The 13,210-nt window shown below is 51.1% G+C and overlaps 1 protein-coding gene across 1 annotated transcript; it reads left to right on the forward strand.

The window, feature by feature from the left end:
• The first annotated feature begins 678 nt into the window (after nt 1-678).
• LOC101764380 (3-ketoacyl-CoA synthase 5) lies at nt 679-2,716 on the forward strand. The gene has a single exon (XM_004953766.3). It carries the CDS (start codon nt 800-802, stop codon nt 2,252-2,254), a length of 1,455 nt encoding a protein of 484 aa, XP_004953823.1. The 5' UTR covers nt 679-799; the 3' UTR covers nt 2,255-2,716.
• Nucleotides 2,717-13,210: the final 10,494 nt, after the last annotated feature.

Consider the following 13,210-nt stretch of genomic DNA (forward strand, 5'->3'; position numbering starts at 1 on the left):
TTCCTATTACATCGAATGTTTAGATACTAATTAGGAGTATTAAATATAGACTAATTACAAAACCAATTTCACAGTTGAAGGCTAATTTGCGAGACGAATCCATTAAACCTAATTAGTCCATGATTTGACAATATGATGCTATAGTAAATATGTGCTAATGATGGATTAATTAGACTTAATATATTCGTCTCGTGAATTAGTTTCCATCTGTGTAATTAGTTTTATAATTAGCTCATATTTAGTCCTTCTAATTAACATTTGAATATTTGATGTGACATAAATTTTAATCCGGACTCAAGAATTAGAGACGCTATGCCATTCCAGCTTTCAGGTCCGGCTGGTGTACTTCATTTTTTAATTAATAAATGGAGCTCACAAAGACTCAGTCTGCCGGCTGCCTGGGCCAATGCATACACCAATAGCTGCTGTTAATTTGGAAAAAAAATTTGAACCCCCCCCCCCCCCCCCCCCCCCCAGTGCAGTTAGAAAGGAACGGAGGGAGTATGTTCGTCATTGTTGCAGTCTCACTGGTCTCCCCTCTGTGGCGTGGCCCCTGACGGAGTGAGTCGCCATAGGCGCAGGCGGGTCCCGCGAGGCCGCCAGCACGGCAGCACCCGTGCTTCGCTTGACCGCTTTAAATTCTCGCTGCCTCTCCTCTCGTCTCGCTTCAGACTTCAGTAATCACAGTACTGATCCACGCCCTGAGCCTGGCCCGGACAGCCGGCAGCTAGCTTAGTCCAGTCCCGCGCTGCAACCCAACTCGACGGGGGTGTGGGCGCCGCCTCGGGGTTCGCTCACCATGGTCTCCTCGGCGCAGCTCAGGCGGCTCAAGCCCCTGTACCAGCTGGAGGTGAACAACATCCTGGCCATCGTCACGGAGCCGTTCGCCGCCGCTGCCGTGCTCAAGGCGGCGGAGCTGGGTCCCGGCGAGATCCTGGAACGCCTCCGCGCGCTCCGGCCCGCGCACATGTTCCTCGCCGCGTTCCTGCGGGCGGCGGCGGCGGCGCTGTACCTCAGGCTCCGCCCGCGCGCGGTGTACCTGGTGGACTACGCGTGCTTCCGCACCAACCCCAACTGCCGCGTCCCGTTCGCGACGTTCCTGGAGCACTCCCGCGTGTGGCCGGGCTTCGACGAGCGCAGCGTCCGGTTCATGACGCGGCTGCTGGAGCGCTCGGGGCTGGGTGAGGAGACGTGCCTGCCGTACGCGCAGCACTACATCCCGCCGTCCCGGGACCTCGAGTCCTCCCGCGCCGAGGCCGAGCTCGTCATCTTCTCCGCCATCGACGACCTCCTCGCCAAGACCGGGCTGTCCCCGCAGGACATCGACATCCTCGTCGTCAACTGCAGCCTCTTCGCGCCGACGCCGTCCTTCACCGACATGATCATGCGCCGGTACAAGCTCCGCGAGGACGTGCGCGCTGTGCACCTCGCCGGGATGGGGTGCAGCGCGGGGCTCATCTCCGTGGAGCTCGCCCGGAACCTGCTCCAGGTGGCGCCCCGGGGCGCGCACGCGCTGGTGGTGTCCACGGAGACCATCACCCCCAACTACTACATGGGGCAGGAGCGCGCGATGCTGCTCCCCAACTGCCTCTTCCGCATGGGCGGCGCGGCGGCGCTGCTCTCCACCAACGGCGCCAACGCGCGGTTCCGGCTGGCGCGCGTGGTGCGCACGCTCCGCGGCGCCTCGGACAGCGCCTACCGGTGCGTGTACCAGGAGGAGGACGACCGGGGCAACGTCGGGATCAACCTGTCCAAGGACCTGATGAACATCGCCGGCGACGCGCTGAAGGCGAACATCACGGCGATGGGTCCCCTGGTGCTGCCGGCGTCGGAGCAGCTGCTGTTCGCGCTGTCCTTCATCGCGCGGAAGGTGCTCAACAACCGGATCAAGCCCTACATCCCGGACTTCCGCACGGCGTTCGAGCACTTCTGCATCCACGCGGGGGGCCGCGCCGTGATCGACGAGCTGCAGCGCAGCCTGACGCTGTCGGACGAGCAGGTGGAGGCGTCGAGGATGACGCTGCACCGGTTCGGGAACACCTCCAGCAGCTCGCTCTGGTACGAGCTCGCCTACATCGAGGCCAAGGGCCGGATGCGCAGGGGCGACCGCGTCTGGATGATCGGCTTCGGCTCCGGGTTCAAGTGCAACAGCGCCGCCTGGGAGTGCATTCGCCCCGCCGCCAACGCCGACGGGCCATGGGCAAACTGCATCCACCGGTACCCCGTCCACATCCCCGACGTGCTCAAGCACTGACCGCCCCGTCCGTACAGCCGCCGTTCCTGCAGCCCTCTCCGTCCGGTGTCGCGCATCTCCCAGTACATCTCCATTACTACTCTTCTGTGTTGTGTTCCCTAAACCGTTGGCAACAGCGACCGGGGCCGGCCATGAACTCGAAATTCGGGGGTCGAGGACTTGTCGTGTCAGCGAGCAGCGGCGGCGGCGGCGGGCTGGTCGTCATAAAGGCGGCGGGTCGGGTCAGGCTCTGGTGCATGTGCGCCGGGAGGGCAAAACGTGATCACGTCGTCCTCTTCCAGGAGGGCGGCTGCCGGCTTTACACGTACACTCGTTGGATGTGACTCGTGTCGTGTCGTGTTCCCACTTCCTTTTCTCGATGTGTGTTTTTTGTGTTTCTTTTGGGCCATGTTTAGTTACTCCCAACTCCCAACTTTGACACTATGCAAAAAGAAGATTCCCCATCACATCAAACTTGCGGTACATGCATGGAGTACTAAATGTAGATGAAATTAAAAACTAATTGCACAGTTTTGTTGTATTTTGCGAGACGAATCTTTTGAGCCTAATTAGTCAATATTTGGACAATAATTCACAAATACAAACGAAACGCTACAGTGTGCTACAGTGCTGTAACAGTAATTTGGCACCTCCCAAATTCCCCAACTAAACAAGGCCTTGATTCATTCATCCAGTATATGCATAAGCAGAGAGACGAGAGCTAGAAGAACAAGGAGAAGAAGAAAAAGCTTGATGTATTTGTGTACCTTACCTACTCTATCAATATAATGAATTGTTTCAATTTAAGTAGTGCCTGCACCTGCATGCATCGCCATGAGCTGAGACCCAGGCCTTGTTTAGTTCCGCGATGTTGGCGCCGCCAAAATCACTGTACGTCACTGTAGCACAATGTAGCATTTCGTTTGTATTTGGTAATAATTGTCCAATCGTTGATTAATTAGGCTTAAAACGTTCGTCTCACAAAGTACAACCAAATTGTGCAATTAGTTTTTAATTTCGTCAATATTTAATACTCCATACATGTACCGCAAGTTAATCTTCTTTTTCATAGTGCAAAAGTTTGGATTTTGTTTAGTTGCCCAACTTTGAACAACCAAAAATATTGTAGCGCAACTGTAGTATTTCGTTTGTATTTGTGAATTATTGTCCAAATATTGACTAATTAGGCTCAAAAGATTCGTCTCGCAAAGTACAACAAAACTGTGCAATTAGTTTTTGATTTCGTCTACATTCAGTACTCCATGCATGTACCGTAAGTTTGATGTGATGGAGAATTACATAGTGCCAAAGTTAGAATTTGGCGTTGGATGCTGGGGAAGGCGCCAGATTGTTCACTGTTGCTGTTTGCCCGTTGCGACTGTGCTGTGCACTGCAGGCATGCAGAGCCTGGCAGTGTCATTTCATTTTCCCCCACCGGTGCAGGTCGCTTCCGCGGATTAATTATCCCGGCTGACACTGGCCAGCGCCGAGCTTTTAGCGCATGGGTTTGAAAGCGCCGTACGCGCGAGAACGCGTACGTGTCGCCGCTGCGGTCGCGTGGGTGTCCTCGCAGAAATAATTCCTTATTTAACATTAGAATTCCGACTCGTCCTTTTTTTTTACCCTTCAAATTTCTTCTTTGACACTTGTTTCGATTTTCATCCTCAAAATGACACTGCCGTCAATGTGGAGTGCTAACAGCGTTAACTGTCAATAGAAAAGACGTTTTTGCCCCCACATTTGAGATCTCAATGCAATTTTGTACGTAAATTTTAACAGATAGCGCTGCAGTTGCTTGCATCATTTTTTCTACCACTTGTAACCAAAATTTGCATCAATTTATTTTTGCATCATTTAGAACCAAATCTGCAAATCGGACAGCATAGACGAGGTGCCTTCAGGTGCGCTGTCTCTAGACTCTGGAGCCGCGCTCAAGGACGAGCACCCAGTTCAACGCCGGCGCCTCTACTCGCTCCGCCTAGCCATCGAGGCTGGCTCCCGCTGCTCCTAGACGGCCGTCAATGCCCGCACCCGCTGCTGCCACGCAGCTGCCAAGGCTCGCGCCCGCTGCTCCTGCACGGCCTGCGCTCGCCGCTCCCAGACGGCCATGGTGGCCCGCACACGCCGGTGCCGCGTGGCCGTCGAGGTCCGCTTCCTCTGGATCAGCGCCGCCATCGTCCATACGCGCTGGCTGCCGCCTCAGAGCCGCCGAATCTCCCTACCATTGCCACTGGGAAATTCTGAAGTTCAGGATGAGACGTGAGAGAGGAAGCGTGCGAAAGGGAAGAATCGATTCCTCTGGTTAGACTGGCACGGGGTAAACGGCTCATGGTCAAGGGTAATTTTGTTCTCTCACGAAAAAACTGACAGGTCTCCAAGGGCTTTTGATGGCAGGATTCCGTCAGCAGTGCCATTTTAAGGATGAAAGTTAAAGTTAATGTCAAATAAAGAAGAATTTTTTTAAAAAGTTAAAAAAGAAACGAGTCATTTTACTGATATCAAATAAGAAATTATCTGAATGAACGAATGTCCATTCCGGCGACGGCGGGGCCGGATGCGCGCGGCCGGCCGTACTCATGCACGATACTTCCGGATCACGGTCAGCAGCCGTCATCTTCGTGGAATTGTGCGAACCGAGCGCGCTCCCCGCTTCATTTTCCTCTCGAGTTCCAGGTGCGCGGCGACGAGCCGACGACGGCTGGCTGGACGCGAAGCGAGCGCGCCGTGCGGCCGCGGGTGTTTCCTTTTTTCGGCCGGTGCCTGTACGTCCGGCCAGTTGCCACAACCGAACCAACAGCTCGTGAGGTCCATGGAGATCCGCCCGATTGCTCCACGATGATGGCAGGTGACCGAGGAGGCTGTTCCAACTACCAAACGGCTAACCGGGGACGATTCAATTCGCCAGTCGGATCCTGCTGCTCGAGACTGCCCTTTTCCGTGCTTGTTGGGAAGGCGAACTGAGAGGCGCGCGGGCGCTCCTCTGTCTTCTTCTCCCGCCCGAAATTGGCAACGCCACGATCGCGGGAGAAGCCCGTCTGCGTCACTTTCAGCACCCGGACGACGTTAGCGATCTGGATCCCTGGGAATTGGGAAAGGAACAAGCACATGGGGAATCAGCTGTTTTGATCTTCTCGCGGCGTGCTGACAGCTGATAGATCGACCATCAGAAGCATAGTGTACCTGACTTGATCTGAACACATGCATATCTTGGGCATGCGGACGTGGACATGTCCCAGCTGCTTCTCTGACTTCACGCCGAGTAGGTATTGCCAAATGCATTACTACGTAGCAATGAGTGTCGAGAGAAACATTGCTGCCGTCTGTATACTGCAGACAAGGGCAGGTTGAGATGGACATATCACATATGCGCATATCAGTGCATCACACTGCCACCAGGCACCAGCATTTGTTCCTTCTTTTAGGACAGGAGGCCACCAGTGAGTGTGAGACGGCGAAAGTATCAACCGTGTCCTGGGCCGGATAGAAGCCCCAGTGGGTTGGGTTTGGTATCCGAATCTTGGGCCGTGGCTCATTGTTCTCTAACGAATTTTGAGTCCACATAACATGTTTGCCTTTCTCTCTGTCACCTTGGGGACCCTCCTCCCTATTCAAAGCTGCAAACGGGACATCTAGTAACGACCAACAAACAATAGAATTTAATTACTTTTACACGATTTGTTTTAATCAAATCCTATAAATGTTAAAATGGTATAGCCTGGACTACCAAAATTTCAACCCCATGAATATCTTTCGGATTAGTTTGACGGGTACGGATGGTCAGGGATGAAGCTGGGATTGGAAGAGGAGGGGGCCAACTAAGTTAATTCATGCACCGAATATTAAGAACATTTTTCTAATCTCAAGGTTTATAGTAGAAAAATTGAGACCATGAGGGGCCATGGCCCCTGCCAGCCCCCTACTGGCTTCGTCCCTGCGGATGGCAACATAGGGCGCGTTTGTATATTGTCCAGTGCCCTGTCCTGCCAAATTAGATTGGCCGGACAAATTCTGGCGACGAAATCGGTTGTCGCGATTTGGTCGTGCATGGCCTGAAAAATGAACTGCGCGTGGGCTACCTGTACGGTGGCCTGCCCACTTCATCATCCCTCACCCAGCCCTTGTTTACTTGGGAAGTTGGGAGGTGCCAAATTGGTATTTTACCATAAATGTGACACTATAGCGTTTCGTTTGTATTTGTGAATTATTGTCCAAATATTGACTAATTAGGCTCAAAAGATTCGTCTCGCAAAGTACAACAAAACTGTGCAATTAGTTTTTGATTTCGTCTACATTTTGTACTCCATGCATGTACCGCAAGTTTGATGTGATGGGGAATTTCTTTTTACATAGTGTCAAAGTTGGGAGTTTTGTGGGAAGTAAACAAGGGCCCAGTCACCCCCCCTCCCCCACACATGCAGTCCTGCTCCCAATTGTCATCCGCTCAACAAGAGTGATTGTCGCCATACTAAGGGGGCGTTTTCTTCCCGTGTCTTATTTTTAGCACGTGTCACATCGAATGTTTAGATACTAATTAGGAGTAGTAAACGTAGACTATGTACAAAACCAATTACATAGGTGGAATCTAAACAGCGAGACGAATCTATTAAGCCTAATTAATCTATCATTAGCAAATATTTACTGTAGCAACACATTGTCAAATCATGGACTAATTAGGCTTAATAGATTCGTCTCGCCGTTTAGATTCGTCTTATGTAATGGGTTTTGTAAATAGTCTACGTTTAATACTTCTAATTAGTATCTAAACATTTGATGTGACGGGTGCTAAAGTTTAGCAAGTGGAAGAAAACAGGCCCTAACTATATCGAAGACTCTCTCTTCGCGCCAAGTACACGCCTATGTATCTCTCCATCCTTGTGCAACGATGAGGTCCTCCATTCTCACCATTGCCCTATCCGCTTACCATGGGCCTCCTCCATCGACGGCGCAGCAGGGGGCGCTTGCACCTGCACAGGACGCATTGTTGAAGCAACGGTGCCTGGAAGATGGGCACCTGAAGCTCGAGGCCACCTCCCACCCGGCCCTCTTCGCCTCCTCCGAGCTCCTCACCCTCCCGGCCCTCTCCAAGGTACGCCGCCCCGCCTCGGCCTCCTCCTCTGCCACTTTCCTTGGCGCTCGCCGCCGGTCAAAGGGTTAGGGTTTAATTATTCTTTTTCCCGGGGCGATTGGGTAGGGTGTGGTTGGATCTAACGCAGTGGGTGCTGGTTGTTTTGTTCGTTTGCGCAATGTGTGCGGTTGGATCTAACGCAGTGTGTGCTGGTTGCTAGATATTGTGGTTTTTTGATCAATCCGGAGACAGCTCTGAAGAGTGCTTGAACACGGTGATTTGGTGAGTTATCCTCTTTAATGGTAATCGTCCAGGCCGTGAAGATGCATCAGTGGTGTCGGACACCGTCAGGAGGATCAGGTAAAAAATTCTTGCATCCCCTGTTGGTATGATTCGTTTTCTTATTATATTGGGTTGCTTTGGTCCTCTCCAGTTTTTTGCAGTATTCAACACTGCATAATCTAAATGCATCTCTTCCGTTAGTCTGATTACACCTTTTGCTCTATCCATCGTTTAATCATTATAGCTTCTGTGAATTAGGTCCAAGTTAATTATGTATTTTTGCCAGATTAGCAATGAATCATAGTTTTATGAACACTTCCGTACGTGAAACTGATGTTTCAAAATCCTTTCAGTTTTTGCCATAGAAGATCACAGATTTCAGTTATAAAGCTTGGACAATTCAGTATCCATTGGCTCTATCATGGTTCTCTTTTGCCATAGAAGATCACTTATATCAGTTATAAAGCTTGGCAATTCAGCATCCATTGGCTCTATGGAATTATTTGAAGAAAAATGAGCGATGGAGAAAGGTATGTTATAGTTGCTGTTACAAGGCTCCAGTGTTTTCTTTCTTTTGAGTTTTTGGTCAATTTCTTTGTCTTGGTTCAGTAAATAATTTTGTTTATTCAGTGAGCCATGAGCCATTTTTCATATTGGATATTTTATGAAACATGTATAATGCATAAACGGTCACATATATTTAGTGTGGCTTGGTAAGGTAGCAAGGTACTTATTTATTCCTAAGAGCAGGACAACCTGTTTATCTCTAGGGCCCTACTATTTCAGCTGGAAGCATCATAGTTCTCTTTTGCCATAGAAGATCACACATTTCAGTTCGAAAGTTTGGGCAATTCTGCCTCCGTTTTCTCTATGGAGTTATTTGAAGAAGAATGCGTGAGCACTCATAGTATCGGCCGCGGCGGCCGCGGTGGTCATCGCGGTCGTGACGACGCTGTCTGTCGGACTCCGTGCGTTCGCAGCTCCGTGCCTGGATCGTGTGACGCGTGTCGTGCGCCCCACCCAAGCGGCTGTGTGCCGAGGCTGCGGGGCGCTGTGGCGCTAGCGCCCCTCCCGCGGGTTGCTCAGCTTCCTGCTGGCCACCTACTGGTGCGGCGGGCGCGCGGGACCCTTAGGGACCGCCCGCGCTCCGTGTCTGATGGCTGCTACTCGCTTCTTGTCTCCATTGGAGGGAACTCTCCGCCTGCTGGACCGCCGTGGTCTCAAGCAGACCCTTAAGCTCGCGATGGATGCACAAGCCCTCGGGGTCTTGCGGCTAAGGGATTGAGCGCAAAATCATTGCCGCGGCGGCCACATTCTGGCTAGCACGGGCGCAGCGGTGGACTCCGTCTTCGTCGCACGTGATCTGCTCATGCACGCGATGGGAACGATTGTGGGCCGCTCCGGCCGCCTGTTCCCCCCGTTGCTTGCTGAGCTCGGCGCACTCGTGCTCCAGCTGGGCGCGCTTGCCTTCGAGCTCCGCCGCTTCGGCGGCGAGGCATTCCGCTTTTTCGCGGAGGCATACCTCGCTTTCCTCCGGCGTGCGCTGGATCGGCTGCGCGCGCTGCCCGTGAGGAAGGGTGTGCACAGCAAGCTCTTCCATGAAGCACTCCCTCGACAGGTTATCACGGTGGACGAGGTCCACCTCCGACGAGGAGCTGCACGCGGAGTGGATCTCCATGAGGTCATGGAAGGATGCCGATGCGTACTCCGCCGCATCGACGAACGTGGGGTTCGCGGGGTCGGGGCGAAGCCTGCGCTCGAGGTCCATCTGGAAGAGCTGGGCTATGTCCTGGAGACCATACGACAGCTGAACCATAGGGTCCCAGAACTCACTCTCCGGGGGGAGTAGGGCCTCCCCCGAGAGCTGGGTGAAGACGTTGGCCAACACATAAAAGGTGCGGCGGCAGGCCTCGGGCTCGGGGCCCGCCCTAAGGTGTACGTCGATCTGACGTGCTAGGGCATCGCCATTGATGGGCAACGCGGCGGGGTCGCCACTTGGTGGCGTCCCCTCCAGCTCAGGCTGGACGGGGAGCTCCTCTTCGAGGAGCTGTAGGTGACCTAGCTGGTAGGCGACGAAGTCCAGGCTTCCGAAATGGAATGCCTAGGCTGGAAGAAAGCTAGGGACGAGCTGCAACTCACCCCCAGCATTGATAGCGAACTCAAGGCTCCCAAAGCGAATGGTGTCGCCCGGGGCAACGCCGCCGCCGGTGCTAAGACCGAAGGAGGCCATTGAATAGGCTAGCGAGGAATGCGCGACTGCCCCTACTTGGCGCGCCAACTGTCGATGTTTCAGACCGCCGACTAGTGATTGTATGTCGTGTTCTCCTCACTTCCGATGGCTTGCACACAAGAGACAAGGAGTTATACTAGTTCGGGAAAATCCCTACGTCCAGTTTTGACAGGAGTCGTCATGTTCCTTGGATCAAGTGCACTGGGCTTACAACGGGGTGCTTGCAAGCAAGCGTTCGTGCGATGTGTGGGTGTGTGCGTTGAATGAGAGAGAGAGAGATAGGAGGCCTGGTTCCCCTTATATAGGCCAGGGACCGGACAATGACATTGAGAAATGGAGGGGATCCCCGACCTCAGTGGTCGGGGGTTGTGGCGTGGTCGGGTCTTCCTTGCACCAAGAGGCCTCCTTGTCCTGTCCCCTTGGCTGGTCGTGGACTTTGCACGCCTTGTACAGTGGCTCCTATGCATCGTGGGTTGCTTACGCACGGCCCGACCTGCTCCGTGGCGTGCTCCTATCCTGTACACCAACTCTATGGCAATGAACGGGACGGGTGCTGTTGCTGTCGTCCGTACTGGTGACGAATGGGCGGGCCGTAGTTAGTGGCCTGGACGGGGCGCGCCGCTCGTCCCGGTTTTCCCCGACCTCTTTAGTGCGCTCACGGCCGCTCCTCGCCGTAACATCTGTCGTTGGGTCCCACCTTATCTGCGGGACCGTACCAGGCCTGGCGTAGTAGCATGGCCTTGATCTTGACGGGTTTCTTTGATGGCGAAGGCGATGATGACGCTGGGGCGCGTGGGCGCGTACTGCTGTGCGTGGCCTCATCCTGCAGGCCGTCTTGGGCGGTCCGAAGGGTGTAGCCTCACCCTTTGTTGTGCATACATCTATGGGCTCACCAGAAGGTTTGGACAGTCCTAGATACATGGTTGTACACCAAGATGTGTTAGACATAAGACTACGTTGCAGGACGGCGTGGTCTACCTAGAGGACAAGAACTAGTCGAGGATTAGGAAACTACTCGTAGCAAATAGAGTATGACTCACTAGTCGAATCCGACTAGTATTCTTGTGAACAACCGACCTGTAACCCTGCCCCCGGCGATATAAGACGAGGCAGGGATCAGTTCAATACAACCAACACACAGGACGTAGGGTATTACGCAATCTAGCAGTCCGAACCTATCTAAATCGTGTGTTCGAGTTCACTTTCGAGTTCCTGATCTTGGCGAGCCCCACGCACTAAACACTACCTCGGGCATCCCCCTCGGTAGGTTGCCGTGTCTAAACACCGACACCCTCGGACCCCCTGGTTAAAGGTCGTCTCCTCTCGCCCGGTCATGTCTCCGGCGTGGGGCGGTCAGGGGGGCCACACCATGCATTTAATGCCTCTCTACGGCGCAGGTCTTCCTGAGTCAAGGAGTGGGTGAGGCGTTGTGGGCCCTTGCGGGCCCCGCCCCTGAGCTGGCTGAGCCGGCGAGTCGTGGCTCCTGTCTTCCGACCAAGGGAGGTCAGGCGGTGGACCGCAACGTCGTCTGGCCCGCTTCCAGGATGCTTCTAGCTGTTGGGTCTTTGGCCTTTTGGCGCTTGGTTGCCTTAGCCCCTTTCCTGAGGGTACCCTTGGTATAGGTACCCGTCACCCATCTTAGCTCTAATTGGCAAAGGAGTACCATGTGATGAAATAAGCAAATCAAAGGAACGAGAAGAGGTAACATGTTGGCTGAAAGTCTGAAGCATCAATGGATTACTTCAGTGACTAATTTTCATAGGGTACTAATTTTGCATGTAAAGTAGATTTCTATCCCTGATTATGAAGACACTTTGTTATTCGGAAAATAGATGGATTTGTACTAAAAGTTCAAATCAAAATTATACTCAGTACATTTACGGAACTGAAAGAATACGCAGCACCGCAGGTATGTAGAATGAAGACCTTGCAATCTCAGTAATAGAACATGCAAATTCAGAAATTTTGGAGACCAGTTGAACAGAAGTTGCTGTGACCAAGTACATATAGAGTTTTTTGAAACATGCAGCCACAAAGTAGTTTGAAATCGGATGGTCTATACCCTGTTCTTGTGGATTACCACTGATGTCATCATTTAACACAAATCTTATTTGTGTGGATTTAGAGGATTATTGGTCCCCCTATATATGATTGAGTGAACTGAATATATGCTTCAGTTGGCAATAAATATGCAATTTTTAAAAAAACATTTCATTTTAATTCGAATATATGATGTATTTTTCCCATGTTGTGATTCATTTATAGATTATAGATTGTTGGATTTAATACAGTCCTTGACACAAGAAAGAAAAATGATGTTTGATGCACAATAAGCTTCACAATCCTTGTTTTCACTCTTTTGGCCACACGATTAAAGCATCGTTGCTGAATCTAGCGTGCAATTAAAAAGTAAGATGGTCTGTTCTCGAAATGGCTTGTACGATGTATTGGATGATTGGGTAGACAATATTTTAGTGAAGCATAGGTTGCTTTCTGTCTACTCAATTCTTACTTTATTTGTTTCAGAAACTGATTGAAAGATGCTAGGTATTTCTTTCCCCTTGTGATCTTGCTACAATGCTACTTATTGTCTTGCCAAATGCTTTGGTTGCTGAAACATGCTTGGTTCAGATTTGGTCTGATTGGTGTGATTTGTGCAGAACTGGGGTGTTGTATAAGTTGCTGGTGATAGGAAGCATGCTCAAGATGGACGCAGTGCTGCCTAGGATGGATGACAAAATCAAAAGCTGGACGAGAACGAAGTGACTCACTGTTTGACCTTTTCCTGCTTGTTTTTTGTGATGATTACTAGGAGCTGTTGTTATTTTAGTTTTTTTGGAAAGCCCTGCTAAGTTTTGAGAGGGAATTATCTGGTAATCTCTGCACGGGAAAAATTCTTTGACAATTATAAATACTAAACTAAACAAGGCTTAGATAAAGTGAGAGATAGTGTCATGAGACATACCAAAACCGACAATTATAAATTCATGAGATGTTGCAGATGAGAAAGATGTGGTTGTAAATATGGGACATGGAGGAGTAGGAGGCACTGCAGCTGCCGATCTGGGTAAGAATTCTTATTGTCGGTTTTGGTACTGTAATTTCATAACAACTCTTTGTTTCTTTAGATTAGATGTGGTTGCAAATGATTGAGATTAGTAAATTGATGGGTTCACTGTTCGGTTTTATATTCTTAAGAATTGTACAGTTTTTAGTTTAGTTCATTTCCCAGTTGTGTTACTGATGTAGTGTGATTCCAATGTTATTGTAATCATAGGACAGATGAACCAAATTGTTAATGTACTATATTGATGCAATACTATACCTCATGTTGGAATGCAAATGAGCGTGACAAAACAGAAAGCAATCTCATGATGTGTTCATGTGCGCATCTGAAATC

This window comes from Setaria italica, chromosome I (genome assembly GCF_000263155.2).
Source record: "Setaria italica strain Yugu1 chromosome I, Setaria_italica_v2.0, whole genome shotgun sequence".
NCBI classification, from domain to species: domain Eukaryota; kingdom Viridiplantae; phylum Streptophyta; class Magnoliopsida; order Poales; family Poaceae; genus Setaria; species Setaria italica.

What these genes read in the sequence shown, in the direction of transcription:
- LOC101764380 (XM_004953766.3), top strand. Translation starts at nt 800, where the DNA reads ATGGTCTCCTCGGCGCAGCTCAGGCGGCTCAAGCCCCTGTACCAGCTG.